This window comes from Terrapene carolina, unplaced genomic scaffold (assembly GCF_002925995.2).
Source record: "Terrapene carolina triunguis isolate 2854851 unplaced genomic scaffold, T_m_triunguis-2.0 Scaffold234, whole genome shotgun sequence".
In the NCBI taxonomy this organism is placed as follows: Eukaryota; Metazoa; Chordata; order Testudines; family Emydidae; genus Terrapene; species Terrapene triunguis.
The window spans coordinates 911,887-931,855 of record NW_020664585.1 but is presented as its reverse complement, the minus strand read 5'-3'; the positions used below and the strand labels follow the sequence as shown (position 1 = coordinate 931,855).

The 19,969-nt window shown below is 40.1% G+C and overlaps 1 protein-coding gene across 1 annotated transcript in view; it reads right to left on the bottom strand.

Annotated features, from left to right (window-relative positions):
• The window catches only part of PITPNB (phosphatidylinositol transfer protein beta), a 59,834-nt gene extending 40,675 nt beyond the window's left edge, over positions 1–19,159 (bottom strand). Inside the window, exons 1-5 of the mRNA XM_029912625.1 lie at positions 19,080–19,159; positions 13,623–13,714; positions 12,812–12,819; positions 9,167–9,241; positions 7,787–7,870 (exon numbers count right to left, since the gene is read on the bottom strand). Of these exons, the coding sequence (XP_029768485.1) occupies positions 7,787–7,870; positions 9,167–9,241; positions 12,812–12,819; positions 13,623–13,692 (237 nt within the window). The 5' untranslated portion in view covers positions 13,693–13,714; positions 19,080–19,159. The remainder of the gene's footprint in view (positions 1–7,786; positions 7,871–9,166; positions 9,242–12,811; positions 12,820–13,622; positions 13,715–19,079) is intronic.
• Positions 19,160–19,969: the final 810 nt, after the last annotated feature.

Genomic DNA, 19,969 nt, shown 5'->3' with positions numbered 1-19,969 from the left:
GTGACAGAGACCCATCCCAGGCTCCACAGAGAAATGGTTCTAAAACCTGGGCCAGTGGCCAGGCCAACAGAGACCAAGGTAGTAGAAGATAACATTACTATTGAGGTGGTACAGGCTTGCGTCACCACAACTGCTAAGAGTTATAATTGAGCAAATACCTCAGTTCAGCCTCCCAGGCACGGTAAGACCTGAAAGGCACGTGTAAAAAGGGAAGTTACATAAGAAAGAAAATTCTATCCCTGGGCTTAACTTAAGCCAGTTTTACATGGCACCATTCATATTTTTGTTAGGATTCCATATGCCTGTTTCCTCAAGAAAACCTCCTGAATGTGAACTGATGCAGCGCTGGGTGCTCAGATGGACAGAATCTCTCAAAGTTGTCACCTCAGCCCCGTGTTAAATTTTACCTTTAAGCTTTAGACTGTTAAGTGTCATCATTGTTGGTTAGCAGACACGTTACATGGCCATTGTTGGCAGAGCTTGAATGCCAGTACTTCAAATGCACAGGTCTCACTACACAGTAACAGGTCAGCACCAAGAAGATTTTTTACAGGTATACTGCCTACCCTCTCACCATGGTGCTTCAGGGAGGTACAACTATACACAAGCTTTTACCACTACTCTGCTCATTCTCCAACAACCAGGAAGAGTGTGTGCATGAGTGTTTTGGTGGAGGTATTTTGTAAAGACTGGTTGAAGCAATGAGTGTTACACTTCACGGTAAAAATGCTGAGAGCATTAAGCAAAAAATTAGCAAGATTAATCTTTTCATTAGGATCTCTTCTGGAACAGTCCTGCAGTTGCAGCTCTGTCTCCTGCTCTCTAAGTCTCATATTTGAGGTAACAGGGCTAACTTACAATGTAAATATACTAACAAAAGAAATAGTACAAGCACACTAGAAGAGAGGGGAGCAGCATTCAGACGTTGACAGATTCATGGAAGAGATTGTCTTTTAGAAGCATTTTAAATGAGTTGACAGATGGGGAAATGTGGGAACGGAGGTTATTTCAGGCAAGCAGGGCAAGCTGGAAGAAGACATGAGATAGGGATGGATGAAGGAGATAAAAATGGGATAATGAGAAGTGGAAAGAATAAGTTAGACCCAAGCCCCATGGTTTTTATGAGCCACATGGAATAACACAAGGTCAGGTACGCTTGTACCATAAGGTATATAGCCTAGGGTCCCTGGGGCAGAACTGAAAAGGGGAGACCAAATTATGGAAGGCATGTTAAAGCTGTTCAGTTTTCAAAGCCAATACCTGATGTCAGCACCACCGGAGAGATAACAACCCTTCCTATAGGCAGGCTGAAGTTTGAGAGAATTACACTGTGCAGTACACAGCAGACAAGGTAAATGTGGCATTTGATATCAGCTCAGCAAACCAATCTAATCCTTTCAACCCGTACTCCAAGAGAAAGAGAAACACTGAATCTCTACAGGTTCTGTAAAAAAAAAAATCAAAACAGTTCATAGCCCAGTCTTCCGGAATAGAAGAGAAATGTCAAGCAAAGCAGGAAAGAAACCCTGGGCACGAAGAGTGAGGTTTGCCTCAGTCCTTTCTATTACAAACATTACTGGGCACTTGAAGAGACAGGAGAACTTTGGTGACCACAGGCAAAACCATCTCTTAGACAACAGCTCTTCAAGAAAATACAGCAAACTGCAAGGGTTTTTGGAACATTAGTTAACCCACCACTCTGTGCTGAATGCCCAAGTAGCAGAGCGCTGAAATAAAGTCAGCCTTTTCCCCCCAAACTAACCTGTTAACAATGTTAGGTTCCAGGACACCCTGCTGCTTGGCTACTGATCACTGACACCTTAGGATGGATCATTTGGGGACAGCACAGCTCCCAATATCTCTTCTGGAACAATGGAGTCAGAGCACAGTGGCTCAGGCCAGCAGTGGTTAAACAAACATTGTTAAAAAGAGCAAGCACTTCAAAACACCTTTAAAATAAAACACTCTTCAAAACCAATGTGTTCTAGAGTGACAGCACTTCAGGGAGGTAGGCAGTCGGGCTTCATGGGACTGGTGAAGAAACATCTGCACTTTATAGGATTAGCTCATTTTTTCCAAGCTTCTGCAGTTCACTTTTTGATTAAACACACTGTCTGCACTGAGTGCTTCACCTACCCAAGCCTGATGGAAATGGAGAGATCCATAAGATAAGGTCTGGATCTGGAGCCAGCCTGGAACAACTAGAGCTCTCACTCACCCCTTCATTCAGGCGCAATGTCTATACCCCTCTACAAGCCACTGGGTATGCTCCGATTGTTTTTGTAATGTAGACTCTCAACTTTCATGAGCCAGATAAGAAGTTCCCAGGCCACTTCCAACAACAGACGTTGTGTCAGCCAAGCTTCTGGGCTAACAAAAAGAATTTTTTAGCTCTACAACATGCCATGAATAGAGTCCTCAGAGCAGAGCTCCATTCTACCTTCAGAAGACAAGTATTTTATTCTCAAATGGGAATATTTTAAAAGTCCTCTTAACAACTTAACAAAAGCTTATTTCAAATTTTAAAGCTACATTTCTAGTGAGAACTACAGAACAGGGATGGTGCCACATGCTCCATAGAAATTCTGTCGCCTCAGGTATTTGTGCACCATTGCTAGAAAGTTTACTGATCTGTACTACATGATATTACTAAAACACAGATGCTATTCTAGAAACAAAATAGGCATCAAATATGGTCTGGAACAAGGCAGATATAATCTCCTCAGTGCACAGAAATAGCTACAAACCTGATTTCAATTTTATTGTTTTCACTATGCTCGTTTTCCTTCTGATTACTTCCAAAAATGTAACCTCTTCTCATGTTAATTGTATGTACACTTCTGCTTATACTTTAAAGCTTCATCCTCTCTTGGGAAGTGACTTTTGTATACAAATCACAAAAGCTACTTAGACAAAGTGCTGGAGATGATTAAGAGGCCAGGTTTAAATGTATACCTTAAGAGAATAGCATATGTCTGCTGAATCATTTGTATACATTTTTACATGGGTGTGGGTTAGCATATGCATGCCATAAGAATCTTTAAGGAATTTACTATTTTTATATTTATATGTTATAGTTTTGATTATAGTTGGAAACTAAAGAAACTGGCACAGAATTTGGCTAAAGTTTACTCACTTAGTATGGAGGACAAAAGTTTAAGGATTTTAGAAAAACTGCTAGAAAATTACAAATGTAATTACCTTATTTTCAGAAAAAATTGTGAAGTAATGGAAAAATATATACAACTTTCCTCAGACAGGAGAGCGGCAAGCCCTCTCCGTAGTGTACCAGTAAGATACCACACAAAGACAGGAAAGGCACTTACACTATCCCCAACCCCCAACAAAACCAAAACTAATGTGACTAAAGGAAAAATAGGCCAAGTAATATAAAGCATTCCACAGACTATCCAAAGGAACCAGGCAAAGAATGCCGCAGATGGGGAGTGGAGTTCCGAGCACAGATATTTAGCTATGCTGCCTGGTCAGTCTTCAATACAAAATATTATTGATACTGTAGCTAAGCACAGTAGTGCCCATTCTCTGATGGTGCATGAAGGGCATATAGTAAACAGAAGCATTTACACTAAGAGGATCCCTCAGAGTGGAAAGATTTAAGTACTACTCACTTCCTTGGAGTTTAATAATTACCATAGCTTCCTATTTATACACAAACTATACTGTGGTCAGAACCAGCATTCTTACAGATGACAGCACTGGTATTGCCTGCCACAATTTCAGGCTTGGAATAGGAAATACACAACGTATTTACCTGCCACTTCATCTTTTCTAAGGTTATATGCATAAGAACATAAGAGTGGCCATACTGGGTCAGAGCAAAGGTCCATCTAGCTCAGTATACTGTCTTCCAACAGTGGCCAATGCCAGGTCCCCCAGAGGGAATGAACAGAACAGGTAATCACCAAGTGATCCCTCCCCTGTTGCCCATTCCCAGCTTCTGGCAAACAGAGGCTAGGGACACCATCCCTGCTATCCTGGCTAATAGCCATTGATGGACCTATCTTCCATGAACTTATCTAGTTCTTTTTTGAACCGTTATAGTCTTGGCCTTCACAACATCCTCTGGCAAGGAGTTCCACAGGTTGACTGTGTTCTGTGAAAAAAATACTTCTTTTTGTTTTAAACCTGCTGCCTATTAATTTCATTTGGTGACTCCTAGTTCTTGTGTAATGAGGAGTAAATAACATTTCCTTATTTACTTCCTCCACACCAGTCATGATTTTATAGACTTCAATCATATTCCCCCCTTAGTCATCTCTTTTCCAAGCTGAAGAGTCCCAGTTTTATTACTCTCTCCTCATATAGAAGCCGTTTCATACCCCTAATAATTTCTGTTGACCTTTTCTAAACCTTTTCCAATTCCAATAGATTTTTTTGAGATGGGGCGACCATACGTGCACACAGTATTCAAGGTGTGGGCGTACCATGGATTTATATAGAGGCAATATGATATTTTCTGTCTTATTATCTCTCCCTTTCTTAATGATTCCTAACATTGTTTGCTTTTTTGACTGCTGCTGCACATTGAATGGATGTTTTCAGAGAACTATCCACAATGACTCCAAGATCTCTTTCTTGAGTGGTAACAGCTAATTTAGACCCCATCATTTTATATGTATAGTTGGGGTTATGTTTTCCAATGTGCATTACTTTGCGTTTATCAACACTGAATTTCATCTGCCCTTTTGTTGCCCAGTCACCCAGTTTTGAGAGATCCTTTTGTAGCTCTTCACAGTCTGAGACTTAACTATCTTGAGTAGTTTTGTATCATCTGCAAATTTTGCCACCTCACTATTTACCCCTTTTTCCAGATCATTTATACAATGACAAAACCACCACAAGTAACAATAAAGTGATTCCTTGCTGCGTGAAAATATGCAAGACATATTTAACTTGATTTAAATGGAGGGTCTCAGAATATTCTAAAAATAAACAAAATTATTGAAAAAGACAACTTGGTGAATTGTGCAGTTAAGATGTACAATTTCCCTTCCCTCCATAAGCAACACATGAATACACAGTATATTCTCTTCTATCAGTGGTTAGGACAGTTATGAAAGAGGACTTTGGAAAAAGCGAAGTGAAAAAAGATATGCAGTGGGGAAGAAGGGTATGTGTATGTGTGCGCGCATGCATAAGTAAAAGAGGGACAAAAGACAGCAACATGAACAGAACTCAAGTTTTCTTGCAAAACTCTGTTCTAAGCAGTCTAGCAGCTAACCTACAAATCAAGGTATTCTACATTCTTCTCCAGATTAGCCATGTAACCAAACGGCAGTTGGTCAGTGGAGAATGGACATCCATAGAGTCAAAAACTTAGGGGAAAAAATACACATTTCAAGTAGTAGGCTAAGCCAATGGTAAGAGGGCAACATTCAATATTCAAAGTCAGGACATAGCACGGTTAAGACAGAATGCGTAGTCCTTGTACCTAGTCATTACAGTGCAGTCTGATGCAATCATGGATTCAATATATCACTTTTTTTATGTGCGCGTGAGATGTACTGGACAGCACAATGAATTGAGAGCTTATATGCTGTATAAAAGTGCATGCCTGGGATTAAGCATCTTCTTTCTGCTTCTGAAGGGACATCTAATATTTCTGCAATCATTTCCATGCCTTGTTCTCTCACCTCCCCCCCTTACACATGCACCGCCGTTCCCGAGTTAGCTTGCCAGGCCTATTTGCCAGGCTGCAAATTAGAAGATTGTTTCTAACAATCAGAGGAGGGAGGTTCTGGAACAGCCTCCCAATAGGAGTAGTGGGAGCAAAACACTGAACTAGTTTTAAGACGGAGCTTGCTAAGTATTTGGTCCTGCCATGCGGGCAGGGGACTGGACTCGATGACCTCTCGAGGTCCCTTCCAGTCCTAGAATCTATGAAAAAAAAAGTTTATGAACATGATTATATGATGGGGTTGCCAACAGCAGAAGACTGGACTTGATGACCCAAAAGATCCCTTCCAGTTCTATGTGCTATGCTCCTTGAGCACCTCCAGTACTGCAACACCCAAACGACACACCCCTACACTAAGTAACTGTGTAACCTTACCAGGGTACGCTCTGCCATTTTCATTGTTGCATTATCCTTGAATTGCATCTCATCTGAAACTAGGTTGTAAATTCTCAGGGCAGGGACCATGGGAGGTGCTTGGCATACTACGTGCTTCAAAATAATAGCAGCAGCAAAGCAGTAAATGGAGAGGGGAAGCTGAAGAAATGACACTGGTGTTTCTCTAACTACAGTTGGCCCATCTATCTGTCAGCAGAGATGAAAGACCAGCTCACCTGGTGATAATTGCTGCACTGAAGGGCAGAAGTGTTCAATAAAGTTTGAAAAGATGGAAGCAATAGCAATTCTCCAACACAGATTTCTGCAGCAAAGACAGACCTGCCAGAACCCAACTGAGGGCTATTTAAGAATATATTCCTAAAACAGCAACAAAAAGGGATGGCCAGGTCAGAGCTCTGTGCCAGGCTATGCAGAAGAGCTGGATTCAATTCCTATTTCAATTTCAGCCTCACACACTGAAACTGGCACACAAATGTTGATCAAGTCAATTACTGTATTGTTAAAACTAAAAGCTGTCTGTTTCCCAAAAATCCATTGCCCACAATGTGCCGATAAAAAGCAAACCTGATAGATTAGCAAATACCCACAAAATTTAAAAGTACTGAGCATTTAGATTGCCATTAATGCAAGTGATTAATGCAAAACAAATTAACTAGATGAAAAAAATTAGTTGTAATTAATCATAGGTTTATGTATTACTGTTAAAGCAAACGACTGTAGTGTCCATGCAGCATCAATCAGGTGTGTCGTGACTCCAAGACAGCTGTGATCGTTCAAGGATGTCCAGTGATCACCAAAGCAAACAGCTAGTGCATTTTTCAGAAGTTCCAAATTTGTAGTCTTTTCATTGTGATATAGGTCATGTATTCCTGATGCAAAGGTTCCTCAGGAGGGCGGGGCGTATGACTGATTGGAAGATGCAATTTGAACAACACCTCTTAGCCCTCTGTCATTTACAATGATGAGTGGTCTGCAGTCGATAGCTATCCACCACTTTGCAATACAATTGGTTAAGCTGTTATACTTTCTTTGATCCATGAGATTGCAGTGATCTTGAAACTCTGTAAGTGTACTCTGTTGCGGCTGGTGGGATTCATTTGCTGTCGGTGGGTTATGTGTAGCACAAGAACTGGAGGTGAAAGCATGTTTAGAGCATAGGTGCTACCGCAGACTCAAAGTACTTCAATGGTAGTGGAATTCAGCCTTGCCTTGGCTACAGATAACCGTCTCTTTATCCAGAGAACCATCTGGAAGTTTTTATAAATAAACTTCCCATTCAAAAGACCTCAACTTTTGCTGATTTGCTCCATTAACTTTCTGATATTTAATCACTCCAGATCATGAGAACACAGTAGAACTGTGCCACTGTTGTAATTGAAATCAATATATTTGAAAATGTAGAAAATCATCAAAAAAAATTAAATTGGTATTCTGTTTAACAGTGCAAATAAAACTGCAACTAATTTTTTTTAATCTCGTGATTAATGACTTAATTTTTTAAATCATTTGACATCCCCTAATTTAGATCAATACTTATATTTAAAGCAATTTTATATTTACCTGTGGGATCAAATACATTGGGTATATTAGTTTATTTACAATCAATGGAAAACAATGTTAAGGTGCAAATAAAGGCCAAAGTAATTAGCTAGATAGGACAACCATCTCCCAATAAGCACAGTGTCTACTTACCGCTGGTTCTACTTGAGTTCTGTCTGCAATGTCAATATGGACAACTTCAACACTCTTCCACGTGTTTGGATCCAAGTCGTGCACCTGCAACGGGGAGAAGGGGCTTAACCCTTTGTCGCCTTATTGCAGCCACTGCGTTAGTTCTGTACTACTCAGGTTTTTCTGAGTTCTACAGAGATGGACAGTTTTCTTACAATCACCTGGGGAATACACTCTGAAGTTACCATTTAATTAATTAAGCAATTCTGAAGCTAGTTGTAGCTTTATTAAACCTTCAATTCTTGTGCTTTCAGAGGAGCTTGGTTTTAAGATTAAATTGTATTCTTCTGCCACTTTCCTTACAGCTAAGGACATCAAACACTGTAATTAGAATCATTACGCATTCAATAGGCTAGGCAGACATATTATTTAGTGAGCAACCTTCACATAAAGCTCTGAAGTGCAAGTGATCCAGTTATTAGTAACCTGCCATACATCAAATGAGTTCATTAGAGACTCCAGCACATTTTGAAGTTGGCTAGCCATATACTGTTTTGAAATGTATCCATTAACATGCATCTCTCAAAAGACATGACCTAATGCAAACTGAAGGGCCCAGATACATAGCATGTGTCATATACATATAGCTGTTAGCCATAGATACACTTCAGATTAAGCACACACAGAATTGTCTAGGAACACTTTTTACTTTCTATTTTCACTAGCATAAGTCATCCCCTCTGCAGGTTTCTAGCCTGTGTGAGAAACAATGGTCCAGGCAAGTCATCCAAACACTGAAAATGGACAATTATATTTATATAGGGGCCCACCATTAGTATCTGGCTACTCTTTCATTAGAGAAGAGAAAGGGGACAGTCCAAATCACGCACCACCCTACTGGCACTGAACCAGCTACGCTGAGAGGGACCGATCCAGGATATTTCCAGATCGAAAACTAACTAAAAAAGGAATTTCAACATGTAACATTAATAAAATGCTTGAACAAAGAAGACTGTATGCTTTCAAAGTGACCAGTACGATTCATTTAAAACCCTTGCTGGAGCCGCTGGGATAGGAGACATCCAGGATAAGAGGTTTCCTTCCATAAGTGTTCAGGAACAATATCTAGGTAGCTACACAATTCCCATTCACTGTATGATCTGAAGATCTCTTAAACTTTGAAAATAAAAACATCTGCCTTTCTCCAAACTCTTCCTTCCACAGCTGTAGGAGAAATAGCTTCATTGCTTTAGAGGAGTACTTATTATTATTTATTGGAGGGAGGATGCCTTCCTTTAAGCATCAGCTATCAGCACAGCCAGAAAAGGAATACTGGTCCATCAGGTTCAATGTGTGCAGTAAGTACGGCAAATGCTGGGTTACTACTGGACCCTGACTTACATTTTCTGATGTCCCCAAGTCTGGTTTATGCCAGGTCTCGATTTTTATGAAGAAGTCATCTTTCATATATTCATTCTGTAAAAAAAACAAAACCAAGCAGCAGAAGGGTGACTATACTTTTTCCCCTTTTAAATCTTACATTTAACAAGTTGATTTCTCCACCAGGGGAGGCACTGTAGGCCTTGACTAGCAATTTTGCTTCCCATTTTAACTCCGACAGAAACAGAAATAGAGGCCCCACTACTGCACATGGAAACAGACATGTTTAGATGCCCTACACCTCAATCTGAAATATTGGTTAGCGCATAAGATGTAACTTGAACGATGGTCATTTGATAAATCTAGATACCCATGACACCTACCCATACAAATATGGAGAATCTGTAAACACTTCAGTTGGACTCCTCCAAGTGGTTTCAGTATCCCCCCCACCCCATGTCACAGCAAGTTTTCTATTTCTTCTAAAGTCAGGATTTTATTTTTTCTTTATTAAGACTGACTACCACAGAAGTCTTAACAAAAGGTTCCATGCAAAAATACTATTCTGCTATGGGATCTTTCCTATAGTACTAAAATGTAGGAAGTGTCCCAAAAGAATTTTCATTTTTTTTTATTTTTTTTTATATTCTGTGAGTTAGTGCTAAAATCCAGGGAACATGAAGTTTAACGTAACAAAGCTAACTCCACCTAACAGACCAAATTTCCACCCCTCCACCGAGCAGCAAGGAAAGCAGTTACTTATACAAAGGGAAAGCATGCACTTGCATGCGTGTGTGTGCACACATACTGCTATTGGTCAGGCTAAACCTGATTTACAGCCCCATCTGCAACTCCTTGCATAGCTGGTCGCTAGTGAGAGCTGAGCTGTTTTCATGGAGTGTCCACAGTGGTGACTCTACAATAAATTTGGATTCAGAAATGAAATCTGCTTGAAAGAGAGCAGGTCAAGCAATTTAACATTACTTCCAACTAATAAGACATTAGAAAGGGCACAAAGCACTTTACAAAAACAAAAAAAACAGTCTTTGAAAAGACACTTACCATTATGACAAGCACTAGTTTCAAATTTAAGACAGATTTCTGTGATACCAATCCAGATTCTGGGTTAGCCCATTTCATAGAATCATAGAATATCACGGTTGGAAGGGACCTCAGGAGGTCATCTAGTCCAACCCCCTGCACAATCCCCAACTAAATCATCCCAGCCAGGGCTTTGTCAAGCTTGACCTTAAAAACCTCTAAGGAAGGAGATTCCACCACCTCCCTAGGTAACCCATTCAAATCAGCCGGACTTCACCAATCAGGAATAGGAATTTTTGCACATATGAGCCAGTCTTATTACCCTGCTCTTCCCACAGTCAAGAAACCCTATATATTTGACCTGAGATCCTTCATCATACTGCCTCAGAGCTGACTTTTCAGACTAACTGCCTACTGGTAAGACTGAAAAAAAAAAGTGGCAAATGAAGGAGTTTCATTTGTCAGGAAAAAACACTTTTTAAATTACAGTTATTATCTAGGATGTCAGTCTCACAAAGAACTATGAACTCTTGGCAAGGCATACATAAAAGGAAGGAATCTTCTGCACTATAGAAGTGGAGCTTGAGTTAATGTGAGTTTCCCAATGAGAAAGTCTGGTCCCCAGCCCTTCTCTGTAACAGAAAGCTCAACTCACTCCGTGCTGGATTATCCATTCTGCTCAAGGGACAATAAGATGCCCTCACCTCAACGTCTTACAAACATTTTAGCTCTCAGTGTGGAGGAAAGGTTGGACTGCAAGTTCTGACAGTATCAGAACTTAAACTGCAGCAAGGGAGGTTTAGGTTAGACATTAGGAAAAAGTTCCTGTCAGGGTGGTTAAATACTGGAATAAACTGCCTAGGGAGGTTGTGGAATCTCCATCTCTGGAGATATTTAAGAGTAGGTTAGATAAATGTCTATCCGGGATGGTCTAGACAGTATTTGGTCCTGCCATGAGGGCAGGGGACTGGACTCGATGACCTCTCGAGGTCCCTTCCAGTCCTAGAATCTATGAATCAGTGTTATCTCTGTAGGCAAGATCCATGATATTTTCAGATGCTGGCAGGGTGTGTTTCTGCCAAGCATCCCAGGGTCAACTGACTAATTTCAAGCTACAGTGGCTATATACTATAGAAGAGACCAAAAACTGGTTTACACTTTACAGCAACGGTTTTTAACAATGAGAAGGGCTTTTTTGTTTGACATTAGCTCAATGTTTAAATACCCACTGGTGTCATTCTTACTCTGACTAGTCCAGCTTTAACACACTGGCTTATGATGTTGCAGGATGGGCCAAACTAGAGTCACAAAGGAAGTTGCTCATTTATAGAAATCTAACATTCATTTAAAATGCACTTTACTGCATTGCCAGTGAGAAGTGCTTTGCACATCAGCCTATAGGGCCAAATTTGCACAGTGATGCATGAGGTTACACAAATTCCCATTAAATTATGATAGCAGTTGTGTGTCCGCTACATTAAACCATTACCACTTAGGATACTAACTTTGCTCAGTGCAACAACACTATTTTGAGCATTTCTTGTCTATGTCTACAAATCAAATGAGGAAGTGCTAATCCTTTCCCCTTCTACAGCTGCACTCAACCTGAATGATTCCAAGCAGGACATTCAGCAGGAAAATTCAGCAGCTGGCTCTGGGGTGGAACTACAGCAAGAACTGCCACTCCAGTAGACTTGTGCTCCATCTAACACAGTATTCTGTCTCCTGGAAATTCAAAGACCCAAGTATTTTTCACCTCTAAATTCAGTGAGTGAATCCAACAAGTACAGTACAGTATGGCTAATTTGGTCTTATGCAGGGAACAGAGTGTCATAGCTCAGATAACTAAGCAGTTTTCACTATATATACACACACTGATTCAGGAGTTATTGGAGGTTTAACCCTTCTCAAAGACTATGGTGAAAACTAAAGCATCCTATAAGGGATTGCTGGGGGATGTTTTAGGCTGGCTGGTTTTTTCACTTCAGCTTTCCCTAATGGAAGAGGTTATGTACTTGCATTTTGGACACATAATTGGCATTCCTTAGTGCCAGCCTTCACAAAGACCTTACCACACAGGACCACTGAACTAGAGAAAGCCTGCACCGCTCTGACTATCCTTGAGAGTACTTACCACTTTCTGGTGAAAAGAAAGCTCCTCCAGAGACATTGGCTGTCCATTTGATCAGGTCACATGCCCAGACTCTGCCGTAATTGCGTGGAGAGTGCTTGATGCAATAGGGCAAAGCTAGTCTGCTATGCTAAGCTGGAGGAAAGTAGATCCCAAGGCACTTTCTTCCCTTTCCTGGATAGCTTGCTGTGGAACTCTTGCCATTTTAAGCTGTATATTCACAGCTATTAAATCATTTAGCATGGTGTACTGTTCCAATATCAGGAATTATGAAGAGCAGAGTGAGTGATGAGAGCAGAACAAGAGAATAAGGAGAGAAGTAGCGGCAAGTATCAGATTGAAAATTTTGATTTCTGACTGGTGAAATCTTACCTAATCAGTAAACCAGAGTCTGGATTGGCAGATATGCAGCATCAGAAAGTCAGTTATAACTTTAATAACCAAGAGCCACATTAAAACACATTTCATAAACAAATAATAATCCAGGTACTCACCGTCACAACTGAAAGCCAGAGGGACATGCAACGAAAAGGAAAAGAAGGCATTAAAAATAGTGTTAATATGCGCAACAGGTCTGTCACAAAAGTATTAACTCTAAAGCAATCTGTAATACAGATGGAGTTATATACAGAGGGTATAACAATTGCTCATTAAAAACCCCTTGTTCAATAAAATAATCCCACAATAAAACCATTCATCAGCATACTTCTGTGAAACCATTTGTTAATGTTAAAGATGAAGTATGCTTTAAGGTATTTTAAACACTTTGACACAAGACAGGCCAAAAAATAAAAAGGGACAGGATTCGTGGAACGTAAAGAAATCAAAGCTTCAGAAATGGAATATGGTGAATGCATCTCCTTTACACAACTTCCTCCTCTAAAGACCAAAGAGTTTTCTGGACAGTAAACATGAATATTGCATCAAATCAAAGGAACTTTGATTGCTATCTACAATTGTAATTTTTAACCTTTACACTCATCCTTTGCAGAAGCTTTTAGGGACTGTAAATTATGTCTCTTTCCTAACAAGTTTTAACCTGGACTTGGAAAGAGACATTAGTCAGACTCTTTAGTCTTGTACAGGAGACATCATGCACTAGCACATAATTATGTCTTGGGACTAGAATCTGCTGGTTAACTTACGTTGTCTTTCATGGCTGCATAGCTCAGCCAGAGTAGGTTTGCCAAAAAGTGATCTGCAAGATATTTTCCACCCAATTACAAAACTTTGGGGCCTAAACCACTTGATAGCATCTCTAAGCAGTATGGCAAAAATGTAAGAATCAATTCAGAGCAAGCTTACTTGTTCTACAATATGGATATGCATTCCAAGCCTTTTCATGGAATACCAAGGAGCCTTCTGGAGCAATCATCCTTACAAACCCAGGAACTTTACTGTGAAGAGCAAAATATTGTACGTTTGTTACAGCTTTGCCAACTGAATGAGATTCCACAATGATTTCTAGCAATCTAATTGAAAAGGCACATTTTTTTACCCAAGCATATTAAAAATTATGATGCACAAGCAGTTTAATTTGTATGAACTGCAATAATGTTACCATTCCCAAAGTAATTGAGTCACTTAAGCATATTTTCAGCAGCATGATCTCAATCATAAATTCAGTTTAGCTTTCCTTTCTCTTCACCTACAGTAAACACCATTGTCTAAAGAAACTCTGCTCTAAGGTTCTGGTCTGTTGAGCTCTCTAGCAGCATGGCATAACAGAGATCAAGTCATGTAACTCAGTTAGCTCTGATCTAGAACCTGAATAGGAATAGATTAAATTATCCCAGTTATGTCTTAAGAAGTAAATATTGATTTCCTACTATAAGAATTGCCAGGCCCGATTAAACCTAAGGCCCACCGAGTCAAGAATTCTCTCCCCAAGAGTGGTCAGACCAGATGCTTCAGAGTAAAGTACAGAAACCCCATGAAGATAAATTTTTCTGAAACCCAGGCAGCTGGTGATTGGTTTATGTCCTGAAGCAGGAGAGATTCTATCTACAGTTGTGGACATTCTCATTATCCCTAATGGATCAGGAGTAGCTCCACCACTAAACAAACATTTATTTCTTTTTTTAAAGACTGCAAGCGAGTTTGTAGCTTATACAATTGTAATCAGTGGTACAGACTTAAGCTAGGTATAGTACAGACATCTGCATTCAGCTCTGCTCATGCCCACTTAAAGAATGACCTGCAACAAACTTCCAGGAGTTAGTTGTTCCTTTTGACACCAATTAATCCCACATAACATGGCATTTGTGAGTAACGGTTATCTGCTATGTAGTTAGATTGCTACTGAACTCATTTCTCTTGCAACTCAAGTTAGGATTTTATCTGATTTCTCAAGATGAAAGGTTCAAGTGCCATCTTATGCAGTAATTTATTTCTATGGCCTGCTTTAATTCCTTATAATCATTTCACTACCTCTACTATTTGATGATTCCCAGTTCCTGAACAGATTCCTTTTAAATGGAGAATATTTTCAGTGTCCCATGCCCTGTTAGATCAAGAAAGCAAGCTGAAAAGTCAGTGGGGTTACTCCGAGAAAGGAATGAAGGGGCCAAGAACAAGGCCAGCAACCCGGGCTGAAGTCCACCACTCTGGACAATCATTCAAGGTTCTTTCTACCTCAAATGGAATGGAAAAGTCATCTTTTCCCTAAAAAATGGCTGGTAAGTAAAGATCGCCTTTTCACTAGGATTGTTGAAGTGTGAGCTCACTCACTCTACAGGTACCACTGGTGACTGACCACATGGGAGCGATCCAGAACAAATGGCAAAATAACGTATTGTTATTTTCAAATATTCAACCTCAATGCTTTAAACAGATTTAAATGGAGATGGGCCAGCCAGAGCCAACCCAACAAAAATATTTTAACAACTTCACAGTAGCCACAGCAACCCTGTACATCAAGTTCCGGATATAATTTTCCATGTGCTTGTAGTTAGTCCCAACAGATCAGCTCATGTTTTGGCTCATGCTGCCAAGCTGGAACCTCTGTTTGGCAATAAAAAAAATTATCTGACTTGAACAAGTTTAATCTTGGATAGCAAAACACTGATTTGATTGGTTTGATAGCAAACATGAGATTTCAGTATTTAAAGTGAATAGATAAGGTATTACTTACTAAACTTTATTATCAAATTATTCTAATTAGCAGAGACATGCAGATCTGGCTATCCTAACATTTATACATCAACTGAAGTTCTCCCAATTTACAGTGTACACTGAAGAGTGCCCGTACCACTCTTCCACCAAAAGGAAACACACCTAAGGATCAGACGTGAGCCAGCTGAACACTTATTTGATTTATATACAAAAGATACACACATCCAAGCTCTATGCACCACTGACAAACACAAAAGCCACATAAAAAGGCTGAACCAGTAGCTGCTCCTCACTCCAAACCAGAAAAATAATTAACCAAAGATTAAATTAAAATTTGACAAATAGTCACCACTCCCCGCCTTTACCATAAACATTAGCTCTTATCATACCCCTCCTTCCCCAAATGCCTAGGTAGCACAAGCTGAAGAACACCAAATCTGGCTATTTAAGAAATGCATTCACCACTTCAGGACCCTGTCAGCAGCTCCCTCTTTTAAACCAAAGGGGTTCCTGCTCTGGCTCTCTGCTGGGAGTGATGTCTCATTTTCATGTCACCTCAGTCTCCCACAGACACTGAATCGGGCATTGGACAGCACAGGCTGGGTCAAATGAGAAAGCACACATCAACATATTGAAATACCCCTCATTAACACCATCCCTCCCCCGCCACTGATTCCATGCATGTCTTGAATTAGCAGGGAGATAAAATTGAAAGCTGTTTGATTCCACATGGGAGCACTCTTGGGTATGATGAACAAGGATCCATCCTCCTCCGTTGGGAATGGTCAGCAACCTGAGAGAAGTCATATCCACTCCCTCTACAGGCAAGTCAGCAACACCTCATAATTAATGGTATTGAAAGCCAATGATAGAAAACATCAGCAATGGACAGTGGATCTTCATTCATTGCCAGGAGACCTTCAACAACATCCACCAGTGTAGTCGCTGTACTGTGCCCAGGTCTGACAAGGAGATCTGCAGCCTTCCCTGCTATTATTGCCTTACCCTAGTTTGTCTATTGTCCCTGTGCCATTTAGGCTACAATCCTTCAAATATGGCATACTTTCCTGTCTAAGGGATATTTCCATCCAGAGATTAATATGCACTAGGACATACCTAACTCTACATTTAGTTTAATAAATGCGCGTGCACTCGCAAAAGTGCCTTTGGGTTTTTTACTTTTTAAGGAGTTGGTCAAACAGAAGAAGTAATTCATGAATAATTTCTTCATGAACTGATGGAAGAGTTAGCTAAATTATTGGAGTTTTGCTTAACCAGCTCTAGTTTTAAGTATGTAAAATGTTGAAGTTTAAACAAACATAGGAATTACATCCTCATGTATCACAGAAAGTGGCTATATATATTACACACACAACTCCTGGGGGAATTCTGCACCAAAAAATTAAAAATTCTGCACACAATGTTTTAAAATTCTGCATATTTTATTTGTCAAAACAACAATATAATCACTCCAGTTTCAATTATTTTGGTAATTTATTTCAAAATACCTGTCAACATGTCAACAATACAGACAACAGCAAAAAGGATCCCCCCCGGGAGTAGAGTTAAAGAAACCCCTACAACAACCCAGTTTCAGTTGTGGGTGTTGGAGGGGGCTGTGTGGAGCCCACAGAGCTCAGATACCCGCACTCCTCTCCCCGCAGAGCCCAGCAGCGGGGCAGCCCCCAGGCACCAGCACACCCAGAGCCTTTACTCGCTCCAATTTCTTTATTGTCCCACCAGGGGACGTGTTGTGATGCAGCCCTGCCCTTCCTCACCCTTTGCCAAAGCTGGTTGGTTCTCCCAGGCCCTCTCCGTCCCAGGAGAATGAGGATCAAGCAGAGCGTGCAGCATCCAGCCCTGCCAGGCAGGGCGATCTGCTCACTTTGAGCTGGGCTCTGCAGAGTCCAGTGGCCCCTAGTGGTAGCCAGAAATTCTGCAGAGTAAACAGGGAATTCCGCTAAATTCTGCATTGCGCAGTGGCGCAGAATTCCCCCAGGAGTAATATATTCTGAGGGAACCAAATCAAAAAGTGAAATATTACTGAGTTTCAGAGCTCTTTTAAAAGAGATAATACCTACTCTTGGAGCTCAGTGAACTAACTGGAAAGCTGTAAGGAACCCCACATTAAAGGCAGTCTATAAACAAGTCATACTCTAATGACCCAAGTTAAGACTCCTTATTTAATATACATTTCGGTACTAAGTGATTTAGAAATAGTATTGCGACAAGGGCTCTAGAAATATGACAGGCCAGCTGGGAGACTCTGTTCCAACATACCCACAATTTTCATAATTTTTTGGAGGGAAAAAAAAAGAAGAAGAGCAGTTTAAACAATTACAAGAGAGCTGAAAATTCTGGTTTCTTGTAAAATGGTAAACTAGATATAGTAAGCCATGCAAAACAACATCAGCAACTATCATGGTGAGTAATCCAACAGAAAATAAGGGAGGAGGGCTTCACTCCTCATGAACTTAGGTCAGCAAACGCCGCACAAGTCAATTTCTACTAGATACACCACAAAATTGTAGCAACACACAAATTACCAGTATCTTAATCTTCATCTTCCTGATGAAATGAAGCCCTGGCACACGTCTTCATTACTAATCTGTACTGCATACACCTACCAAATTAAACACTAGCACAAAGCATGGGCTTAGTTGAATCCCAGATCCATTTTAGGTAAGGAAAATGAAAGACAACCAGGGAGGAATTTCTTAGGTCAGAAAGTTATGTTCCTAACTTTGAAGACTTTGACATTACCAATCACAGAGAACTAGGAGGTGGTTCTGGTCAACAATTCAGTTTCTCATTAGTCAATTTTTTCTAGGTCGTAACTACAAGCTTCTGTTCTATATTATTTAAGCCTTCAAAGAAAATCGTAATAGATTCAGAACTATACTCTTTGATCCACTGGACAGTCTGTTTACAGTAGTGACAAGATCAAAATAGATCAGGGGTCCCAGTAGCTGTAGCAAGATTCCAGCAACAACTTTAATAGGCAAATATTAATGAACATTTCCCATTCAAGAGTAGAAGTGGAAGACAATTGTAGCCAGGATACTAAACCACTGTTTATACTAGCCACCACACTGGTGCATATGTGTCAAAACAGTAAGCAAGAAAATGACCTCAGATGAAATCCTCTTCCATAATTGTAAAAGGAACAAAACATAGCTCACTGGCAGCAAATATGGCCCAATTTCACAAAGAGTCTAGGGAACTGTAGCCTGACTGAGGTAGTGCTCACATCGCACAGGGAAAGGTATCAAGTGAAGTCTTGTCAGAAATACATGTTAGCAGGGATATGCTGCTGCCGTGAATTTCTTCACTAACAAAAGCACAGGCTGAAGTATCACAAGCTTTGGGAAAACTCATGTATTTAACATGAGCAATTTGATGAGCTGTATAAAACAGCAGAAAAGTCTCCTCTGAATGAAATGCCTAAAACTTACCTTTTTTGATGTCCAGACCTATTTTATGGTGTGCTCCTCTTCTTCCCCATTACCCTTCATAAAATTCCAAACTGGCTCTAAATATTTCCTGGTCAAGACTGAAGTGTACTGTACTTTTACATAATAAAAATAGAAGCTGGGAAATCATGGGTCAGTAGTTCCCTCACAGAAAGAACACAAAAAGATCCCTTACCTCTTTAAGTGATAGATTTTGTGGGTATACTGTCCCTTTTCACTATCCTTTTCATAAGGCTCATTCTTTAAGACTTGAATTCCTTCACCACCTCCTGTTTCATTTTTACTAGCTTCTGCCACAGAGTAAAGTTGCCCAACTTGATACTGAAATTAAGAGATGCAAAATTTCAACATTAAAATGTGACAGAGGAAAACTGTTTAGTGTGTCAGAATTTAGATATTTCAATTTGACCAGAGAACTTTGTATGGACATAATTACATGCAAGCGAATGGACACTTTACTATAAGGACAGTGCACACTAGAGAATGACAAAACTTTGGAAAATATGTCTAATGGATCATGAAAACAGGCTCTGGGCTCTATTTGTTTTGTTCCACATTAATACAACAGCATACAATCTTCCATGATACCCAAGAGAACTTCGAAACACTATTTCTGTTCTGGCAAAAGACATGCAAGTATGGCTATTTAAATGCTTTTAGTTTACATGTAAAATTGTTACATGATTAGTTTTATTTCCAGCGTTGCAGCTTCAACATGCACACAGTTATTCAAGAGGTCACCACACATGTATATAACAAAGCTTTCTTTGGAAAAAGCTATTTAGGTGGCTGGAACTAGCTGCCAGAAGGTAAACAAGAGAGGCTGCATTTCCCCTTAGAACAGGAAGTTTTCTGTTCAACTTGGACTCTGGGGAGAGAGCTTTAGTTAAGTGCATTTCAGTGCCATTTAAATCCTCAGTTTCGAACACTTAAAGAGTGTCCCTATCCCTGTTTGATGGGAGACAGAAGTATATTAGCTCGAGTCACACAATGCCTCATCAGCAGGAAGTTTCTGCAGCAATGAAGAGATTTACAATTTCCTTTTCTTGATCATAAGCACTGGAT